The 9,554-nt window shown below is 42.1% G+C and overlaps 1 protein-coding gene and 1 long non-coding RNA gene across 4 annotated transcripts; one reads left to right on the top strand and one right to left on the bottom strand.

Moving 5' to 3' along the window:
- The first annotated feature begins 432 nt into the window (after positions 1-432).
- LOC116917839 (cyclin-dependent kinase-like 4) lies at positions 433-5,999 on the top strand. Of its 3 annotated transcripts, none has more exons than XM_032923448.2 (10): positions 433-570; positions 636-790; positions 1,771-1,963; positions 2,034-2,155; positions 2,360-2,523; positions 2,666-2,773; positions 2,839-2,928; positions 3,005-3,147; positions 3,538-3,681; positions 4,659-5,999. In XM_032923448.2, exons 2-10 carry the CDS (start codon positions 717-719, stop codon positions 4,857-4,859), a joined length of 1,239 nt encoding a protein of 412 aa, XP_032779339.1. In that variant the 5' UTR covers positions 433-570; positions 636-716; the 3' UTR covers positions 4,860-5,999. The 3 variants fall into 3 exon arrangements, with proteins under 3 accessions (XP_032779339.1, XP_032779331.1, XP_032779343.1); XM_032923440.2 differs by having other exon boundaries at positions 4,650-5,999; XM_032923452.2 differs by lacking the exons at positions 433-570; positions 636-790 and adding an exon at positions 1,421-1,671 and having other exon boundaries at positions 4,650-5,999.
- Positions 6,000-6,743: 744 nt separating this feature from the next.
- On the bottom strand, positions 6,744-9,377 carry LOC116917834. The gene is made up of 3 exons (XR_006642582.1): positions 8,921-9,377; positions 7,802-8,861; positions 6,744-7,691 (listed from the first exon to the last, which is right to left on the bottom strand). It is a non-coding gene; the product is annotated as an uncharacterized LOC116917834 (long non-coding RNA).
- Positions 9,378-9,554: the final 177 nt, after the last annotated feature.

Raw genomic sequence — 9,554 nt, 5'->3', positions numbered from 1 at the left:
AGAAACACAGTTGAATTGCAGAGCAAAACACTTGCCCTTTTTTTTTAAATATATTTTTATTTCTTCTATTGCGGGCGCATCCTTTTACCAAAACATGCACCACATGTGTCCCCGCTGACGGATGCGAGTCCCTTGCAAGCAAATCCATCAGAGGGGGGGAACACACAAAAAAGGAGTCTCTCTCTACATTCATTCGATGTATCATTGTGTCCGCTTCGTGATGTGCCCCTATTCCCCCCTCTATAGTTCAAAGAAACAAAAAAGAAAAGTGTACGCACGAACGATGGATTGTATATAGGGGGAGAGAAGGGGGGGATGTCGCATTGTTTAATTGAACCCGTGTGTCTTTTTTTTTGATGATCCTGCTACCCGCACTATATCATCAGCACCCTCTCTATCGTTATATGAGGGTGGGTACAACGCAAAAGGAAAAACATTGTTGTCCAATATAAACTCACGTGGATAGAGCCCAGGTGGAGATTACAAGGTATTGAGTCGTTGCGGCGAGCACATCGATGCCAACTGCTTTGCATACATAGATCGAGACTTTTCCATCGACGCAAGGACTTGGTAAGACATTCGTGCATATACATTTTTGGATTTAAAGATTTCATTTGATTGCAATTGGAATGTAGGGTATTTTAAAGGGAGCGCAAGAGGAATTACAGCGTTGGAAATAAATTTGTGACGTTGTTAGAAGTGAAATCGCCTCAGTCATGGAACGATGGTTGGCTGAATCTCGATTTTGGATGGCCGGTAACAATCGCACATTCGTCGTCAGCAATTCACGGTACTTTTCCTCCCCTATAATTACCAATTATCCACTAAAATCCATTAGTGAACTCGTCGATAAAAAGCACGAAAATTGAAAAATAACGCCGAATTCATCGAATGGCTTCGATTTTTGTAACGAAAAATAAAAAATGGAAAGGGACGATTCGGGATCTTTCGTGTCCTCGTGTCGTTGTGTACCTACACCGCTGTCATATCATAGAGAACACTGGTCTGGCCTATTGTGTCTACGTTTTGCATCGGGCTCAAGTTGTTACCACCACCGCTTTGCCTGACGACAAACAAACCCCCACCAAAAAAAAACTAGAAGATTTTCAATTGATTCTAACCCCATCTAGAAACATATTTTCCCGGGCCATCACGATTCTTCCATAACTTTATCTTTTTTTTTGTTTTCCATCCCATTTCAGCTTTTTTTTTTCAATCCAACTTTCTTTTTTTGCCCCTCTCATTTCCAGCGGCGCAAGAGTTTTTTTTCTTTTCCGGTTCGATAGTCAGGGCAGGGCAGTAGTTGCACGCACAAAGAAGCCCAGTTCTATTATAGATAGTTGAATGTATTGCCACGGTGCTCGGGTAAAAGTCACGTCGCCTTGGCAACGAGAAATCAAACAGAAACAGAGAAAAAAAAAAGCCAGCAGTGAGAGAATGGGCTAGCGAAAGATGGAAAGTAACGTTACACTCACACGAACAGTTAAACAACACGGCCGTTTACACGCACCGCTCGCTAGGTAGAACATTTCATCAGACAGCGATCAGCTCCCAAGTCTGCCGAAAAAAGATGGACAGAAAACCCGTGCGGATGGCGATTTTCCATCAAAGTTGATGCCAAAGTTGAACACAAAAGAAAACAACATTTGGTGGTTCATACTTTCGCTGGCTGTGAGTTAGTGCGGCTGTGTTTGGGGCACTCAGATACGGAACGAGCTGAACGTGAAATTGAACGACGATAAATCGAGTGCCGTTTGTTTCGATGTTTAGGTCGCGAGCTCCATCGTCGCACTTTATGGAGCGCTACGAGAAAATTTGCCGGATGGGCGAAGGCTCCTACGGTGTCGTCTACAAGTGCCGGAATCGCGAAACGGGCCAAATTGTGGCTATCAAGAAATTTGTCGAATCGGAAGAAGATCCGCTCATCAAGAAAATCGCCCTCAGAGAAATCCGCATGCTCAAGGTAATGGAACTCTTGTTTTGTTTATCGATCCGTGTGTGTGTGTGTTGACGTTTTCACTTGAATTGCGCAGCAATTGAAGCATCCCAATCTGGTCAATTTGATCGAAGTGTTCCGGCGCAAGAAGAAATTGCATCTCGTCTTTGAATATTGTGATTTGACGGTACTAAACGAACTGGAAAAACATCCGAGAGGGTAACGTCTTTTTGTGTTTAATCAAAACTTGCGTGTGTGTATTATCCATTAAGTGGATATGTAGTCGACTAGAACGATTACAATTCAAATGCAAAATGTCGCTGTGTAGAAGCTTTACATAAGTAGTGAAAGAGGATGGATGTAAACACGACAAATATTTAATCTACGTATGTACTGCGTGGCGTATATGTTTGCTGATTGCAGAGTGCCGGAAGTGTTGACGAAGCGGATCATCTGGCAGACATTGCAAGCCGTCGGCTATTGCCACGCCCACAACTGCATTCACCGAGACGTCAAACCGGAAAACATCCTTCTCACTAAGGAAGGCGTGGTGAAGCTCTGCGATTTCGGCTTTGCCAGACTTCTCAGTAAATTTGATTTTTATCCATTCAACATCTGTCAACGCAATAATACCTAACCAATTGTATTATTTGGATTGGATTGGAAACAATAACGTGACTCTTTTTTATTTTTTGAATTTCGATTTGGCTTCACCTGATGTGGAAACAGATCCAGGAGAGAATTACACCGATTACGTGGCCACACGATGGTATAGAGCACCGGAATTATTGGTCGGAGACACCCAATACGGTCCCGGTGTAGATGTTTGGGCTATCGGTAGGTGTATACAATTAAATGCAATTGAATGACGTAATGATGAAAATTATTGTTTAAAAATTTAGGTTGCGTCTTTGCCGAATTGGTTCGAGGCGAAGCCTTATGGCCGGGCAAATCGGATGTCGACCAACTCTTTCTCATCCGGAAGACTTTAGGTGAATTCGGACACTTAACCAATGTACGGGATTGGAATACATTTTTTATTTTATTTTATTGATGATTTGATGACAGGTGACCTGATTCCTCGACACATGAAAGTCTTTAAAAACAATGAATTCTTCGCCGGATTGTCGATTCCGGAGCCAGACGTCAGAGAATCGATCGAATCCAAAATGCCCCGTGATTTCTCCATCGACGGAATGGATTTTCTAAAGGTGAGCCGATCACAAATAATTAATTGTCTTTCATATCATTCAACATCTTCCTTCTTCCATCCGATCGAGCTAAAAAATGCTCCTATTTAAATCCACTATTTCGTCTTTATTTATCAAAGCTAATGTATTCTTTTCAATATCTCAATCATTAAGAATTTAAAAATGGGGATAACATATTCGAATGGGGGTTACGTCCTCTTGTGATTGCGAAAGCGCAAAATTGATGGAAAAAGGAAGGCTTATGGATCGATAATAACCTTATTCATATGCAAATGGACTTTCAAGCTAGCAAAATAAGAAAGAGAAAAAAAAACAATATTAATAGCTAAATTGAAATTCCTTCTTTTGTGTGTGTGTGCTCTATTATGGGGCGTTTTTGTGTGTGTCTAGAAATGTCTGGATCGAGATCCGTCGAAGCGCTACACCTGCGATCAGCTGCTCCGTCATCCTTACTTTGCCAACTTCAATTTCCGACTGCCAGAATCTGAATTGGAAGAATATGAACGACTCAGGAGATTGAGATCCCGTTCACGGGTAAGCAGGAGAAAGAAAAAAAAACGAATAAAGATGTGACATGTCCATCAGACGATATCGATTTTTCCTCCATTTTTTGTAGACCAACCAGCTGGACTCGTTTTTTTGTTTTGAAGAGCAACATATTGCTTTCGATGACGTCCATGTAGCAGCAGAAATCTATTGTTAGAATGCCCATTTGGCGATTGGAAATCGGTAGCGAACAGCCATTCAAAAAAGGCCCCATCCGTCCATATGCAAATGCACGCCATTCGAGTGGCCCAGCATAAAATGCACGCCTCGTAGCTACAAACTTTGAAACAGCTGATTCACGCGATCCACCTTGTTCTCTTGCGGAATTTTCTGAAGGGCATGTAGAAAAATGGCTCCTATGGCTAAACTCGCAACTTTGCCTCGTTGACGAATAGGCCGCCGTAAATGATCGTGATCGACAACGCATAAAGAAGAACTTGCACTTATAGCAAAGCATCTTTGCAATTAGTTTCGGGATGAAGAGACACGAAAAACACGACGGATTAGAGGAAGAAAAAGGAGCTTTAAAAAATACTAATACATCGAGGCAAATCGAATAATAAAGTAGGCTAGTATTACGTCGGTGTTTAGTTGAGACGGCAGAGAGCTTATACTACATAATTCGTGGGAATGTATAATACGGATAGCGAACGGGACCCCATGAATGCTCTTCGCTACGGAATGATGGAGAAAAACAAAAGCCTCTCAACTCGCAGATGGGCGTGTCGGGACTATAATTAAGAGTTAGACACAGTTGAACGATGATATTGGACTCGACAGGCCGTACATAACACATTGCAAAAGTTACAAACACTATAGACACACAGCAGGGCAGTATATACAAAGGGGAGGCTTGAACAACTACGTCAACATAAAACTTGAGCATTTCGCGTCTTTTTCACTTGATTTACAAAAGATAACAAGAAAAAAAAATAATAAATTCATTTTTGGCTAAGAATTTTCAGTATGCGGGTAATCATATGCTGCCACAGTTGCCTGGACACGGCGTCGCGAGCAGCCTGAACTACGTCGGCGGAGGAGGAGGGTACAGCACGAGCAACACGAGCACAAGCTCCAACAATTTCGTCGGTAATAGTCCACCATCTATGCAAATCAGCCAAGCACCGAGAATGGTCCGCCGTTATGACCATTTGCCATCCATTTGAGGAGCCGGTCAAGGGGTGCGGCAACATCATCCGGTTGCGGCGCAACACAGCGGCAGCAGACGGGCAGCAGCGCATCCGACGGAGAGTAGCAGCAACACGAGCGATAGTATCATCCTTGCTGGACATCATAATCGTGGCAAGACGAAGAATAAAGCCGAGCAGCATCATTATCACAAAAGTACTACGACTAATACGATTCGTACGCCGTTTGCGTCCAGCACCAGCTATGCGGTGGCACATCATCATCAGCTAACGGTCCCAATAAAAGCGAAGGCACCGAGGCGTTTATTGGCTGCCGCAGCATTGCCATCCGCAGCAACGCCGTTATGGGCACAAATAAGATGAACGAGTCGTTTTCTATAGTATGAGACCAGAGTTATCGCACGATAATGGACAGCAGTTGGATGCATTCTTATGTCTTTAAGTTTTTATCGATGTAAAAGGCAATATGGGAAGTATTATATAGAATGTGCGTTATTTTAAAATTCCTTTTCTTTTCTTTTTTCTCAGCTGCTCCCCTATAAGAAAAAGACCCTTTTTGGCTGGACATGATCATTTATTTTTCGTTTCTTTTTTTGATTGAATAGATGGGGGAGAGGAAAAAAAAAATGAAGTAGATGGGGAAAAATTGATATGGAAATTGACAGCTGCAGTATCGGAGCTGCTGGTTGATGTGCGTGCTGCTCGTGATTGGCTTTGACGTTGCGTGTGGTGATCATTGTATGTGTTTCCCTGAACCCTGGCGGCCCTTTTTCTTCTACTCCCCTCATTTTCGTTATGTCTATAAAAAAACCGTGTGTTTGCTGTCTATACGATCGCTCTTTTGTTTCTTTCGCTATACACATCAACATTAAACAGGCATTTAACTTTCTTCATTATACAAACTGAACGCCCCACCTGGTATATCCACGATATACAGATTGTGTGCATGATCGGAATCCTAATGTCTCGCTTTAGATGTTTTCTTTTTTTTTATTTATTTATTTCACCCTCGAGTTCTTGTTTCATATTGTCTTTTCATCTTTCAGCCCCCTACAAAAATTTAGAACTATCTTTAAATGCAACTCCGTGTTGGGCCTTGTGTGCCACGACAATAACTTAAACTGTATATACTTTTAGGCTATACATGTTCAGACGGCATTCTTATTTGATTCTTAAATGCTCTACATACAAACATACATCATTATTTTTTCGTAGTCTGCCCAAATAACATCCGGCCGCGCATCATATCCGGAAACCGCACAGCGGATATGTACTGAACCGAGAAAAAAAAAGGGACTCGATTGGCTTGTGTGCGTCACTGACATCTTTTTTTTTGAACGCTCGGGTCATCGTTCGGATTGAGCGTCATCACTGTCTATTCTTTTCTTTTTTTCTGGTACAGGTACATCGTGAGCCATTTTTTAACAAAAAGTTCTCTTTTAATCCGCCAGTGCTACGTACATGTTGGAGCAAAGCTTTTTATATAATCAACATCAAAGTCCTGCTTTGATTTATTCCATCCGATCTGCTGATGGCAGTCCTGAAAGGATTGCATCGATTTGCCGCTATCCGCGTCGGCCACTAGCTAATGGTCCTATCCGATGCGACACACCTAAAAGCTTATTCAAATATACGCGCATGAATACACAGCGTCAAATCTTTAGAGATTTAAAGAAATTTGTTCCTTTATAATGTACACGAATTTTGTTTGATTCAATTGGCGTACCCAAAGAGCTCTTGTGAGGTACTTATATAAAGACATGTTAATGGATGCTTTTTAATTGTCGCCAGTTCAAATGTAATTGCGCGACAGCACACACATACAGCGGCATGCTGCATCGCTTTATAAAGGTACATCAAAAGAAGACGAAATACAGATGCCTGCCATACTTTTGCCCCACTTTTCGCCATTTTATTGTCCCGCTTTTATATTCTGGATACACAGCGCGTATTATATAGCAATATATATACCTCGTCTGTAGGTTTTCGCGCTTAAGCTCTGCTTGACTGGAAACTGTGAGAGACCAGGATGCGTCACAGCGAAAGGAGGCTGTAAAGAGGACGAGATGGAATAAAGACAAGAAAGGAGGAGAAGGAATCGCGGGCGACACACGAGCGAATAAGACCAAGGCCAGCAAAGAGGACCCTTAAGGATATATCGATTAGGTGGGAATAGATGGAAGCCAGCAGCATCCGCACGGCGGATACAGACGGGTGTTTTTCAACTTTTGGCTCTCGCGGCTATATACTAGAACTTAAAGGAGAAATATATTATGTATGCCTTGGCCCATCGAGCAGTGCAGAGTGCTTGTATATTGAAACAGTTTCCTGTGTAAAGTACAATACGGTAAAGTCCAGTCGACAGGCTCACCGAGAGGCGATAGGAGTCGACATCTGTGCAAATAAAATGCGCATATCAGAGCGCATGGCTAAGTGTATACGCACAGTGTATAGCAAATGAACTCTAAAATGCTAGTGTAGATATATAAGAGTTTGCAAATGAAATGAAATAAATATAGGGAATTTAAGAGGAACTGAGATGGCGTATACTTGTAATCGTCTCCTATTTTTGTAATTAAAATCGGCTGCTTTGCGCAGCGCACGGGTTCGTCCTTTCGTTGTGGCCATGTAATCCCACGTGTAATCCACAACAAGATCGCCGAGGCGAAATTTCGAATATCCTCTGGCACTTGGCTATCTTCTCCTTCATTGCCGACATGTAGATTTTCTAGAGCGCACACATGCATCATGGATTTATCAGTTTGTGCCTGTTAGATCACCGCTGAAAATATCGTCCGAGAGGGTCAAAGAACCGACTACGAGTCCTTTGTGATAGCCTTTAGATGGCGTCTGCTAATTCCATTAAAAAAACATCGTCGTAAAAATAGCTCGATTATTTAATAATAGATTACAATTGAACAAAAAATAAAAGAAGAACGTTGCTGGAATATATACTGTACAATAGTCAATTTCAGATGTCTCTTTTTGTGGCCATAATATATAGTAGCAAATGGCCATGTTGCAATAAGTGCTGCCGTATCCTTATCGAATCCAGCCGTCCGTGAACCGTGAGAGACGCTGCCTCTCTGATGTAATAGCTCCCGGATCCTATGTAGCGATAATGGTCGTCCTCTGTACACATCAGCCTCAATCGAAAGTCATCCCCTATGCACTGTTTATACGTGCACTGGATGAATAACAATTCTCAATTTTTAGTTCAAAGAGTAAAAAACAGGCTATCATCGCACAACAATGTACGTTCTACGTTCAGCGAAAAAAGATTTTCCATCGCTTGCAAAAAAAAATAATAAATACTGACGTCTTATGCATATTTAACGTGCAGTCGTGTAAACCAGTGGGAGTTAAACAAACACGATGGTCTTCACGAAAGAAACCAAATCTAATTTATAATGTAAGACGCCTGGTTCTATACAAACTGCTGTCGCCAACAGCAGACGTCGCCCCAATGTGTTATTGACTTGATAGCGCGTGTTCTCGGTTGCCAAGGCGACGTGCATAATCACTGGCGTCAGTCAAAAAGGGACACACAAAAGGAGTCCTCCCGTGGTGACGACCATCCACACAACATGACATGACCTTTACTTGCTATGCATTTTTTTTTGTTGTGCATTGCACAGCGTAGTGGATACATGGATATGTGAAGCTCTATACATTTCACGTAGATATATGTATAGGGGGGGAGGGAGGAATCCTCAATCGGCAAAAGTTGTGTAGTATATACTATACGTAAGTCGTTTAGGTTTCACCATATGCCAACAGCTGTGAATGCACTTGAATTATTGATGGAGGCGATCGAGATATACGCGGGAAAAAAAAAGGAAGAGAAGACGTCTTTTATACAAGGCCATTCGATGAGTCCCTGTGTGCAACCGCCATGACGATGTGTGCTGGGAAAAATCGATAGGGACTCCACCCTTCAGCCGGATCACCACACACATCCACTACGGGTGATACAGTTGCTACAACCACCTCGTATCTTTTTCGCTGGTAGCTTCTTTCCTGGTAGTGATGTACGTAATAGACATAAGAGACAGACAGAGATAAACAAATGGGCTTACGAATATATGTACGTGTGTATCAAGAATTGGTGTGCTGTCAAAAGTTTGGATCGATAATGGCGCCAACTGGGTTGTCATTGCTTCATCTCCACGGCGTTTTTATTACTATTATTTTTAATACGTGAACTGCGTTGATGTGTCACGACAAACGAGCTTTAGGAAATGTGTTTTTGCTCTGTGCAGGATTTCATTACTTTTGTTTTCAAGAGTTTGTGGCAACCTTCAAAACATGCGGCATTGACACATCTAGTAAATTGCCTCGTTTTCCTTTGCCCTATTTGAAACAGCTAAAGGGGGAAACAAGTCGGGGTCGGACGTGGAACGCGAAAACTCATTTGGGGGAACAGTAAATTGGTTCCCGTCTGCGTATTATTAAATCCCAGCTTTTCATCCAGTTTTCAATCTTGAATGGAATCGGAAAAATGAAAAAAATGCTAGACAAGTGCCAGTTATTATGTTTTTTTTCTTATTCTTTTCAATTTACCTTATTAGAATCCCAGACGGAATACACAACAGCACCTTACGTAGTATTATGTATGATTTCTTCCTTTTGTAAATTTTTTTTTTAAAGGTGGCGCGCGCAGGCGCAGTTATGTAGGTCAACGGTGCTGCCCCCTTAACGGCGGCTATTGAA

This window comes from Daphnia magna, linkage group LG1 (assembly GCF_020631705.1).
Source record: "Daphnia magna isolate NIES linkage group LG1, ASM2063170v1.1, whole genome shotgun sequence".
Lineage (NCBI taxonomy): Eukaryota > Metazoa > Arthropoda > Branchiopoda > Diplostraca > Daphniidae > Daphnia > Daphnia magna.
The sequence above is the reverse complement of the archived record's forward strand: the minus strand, read 5'-3'. Positions and strand labels throughout refer to the sequence as shown.

Coding starts and splice junctions, on each gene's coding strand:
- LOC116917839 (XM_032923440.2), top strand. CDS start 717: ATGGAACGATGGTTGGCTGAATCTCGATTTTGGATGGCCGGTAACAAT. Junction 1,964..2,033: donor GAGAAATCCGCATGCTCAAG/GTAATGGAACTC, acceptor TGAATTGCGCAG/CAATTGAAGCATCCCAATCT. Junction 2,156..2,359: donor CTGGAAAAACATCCGAGAGG/GTAACGTCTTTT, acceptor TGCTGATTGCAG/AGTGCCGGAAGTGTTGACGA.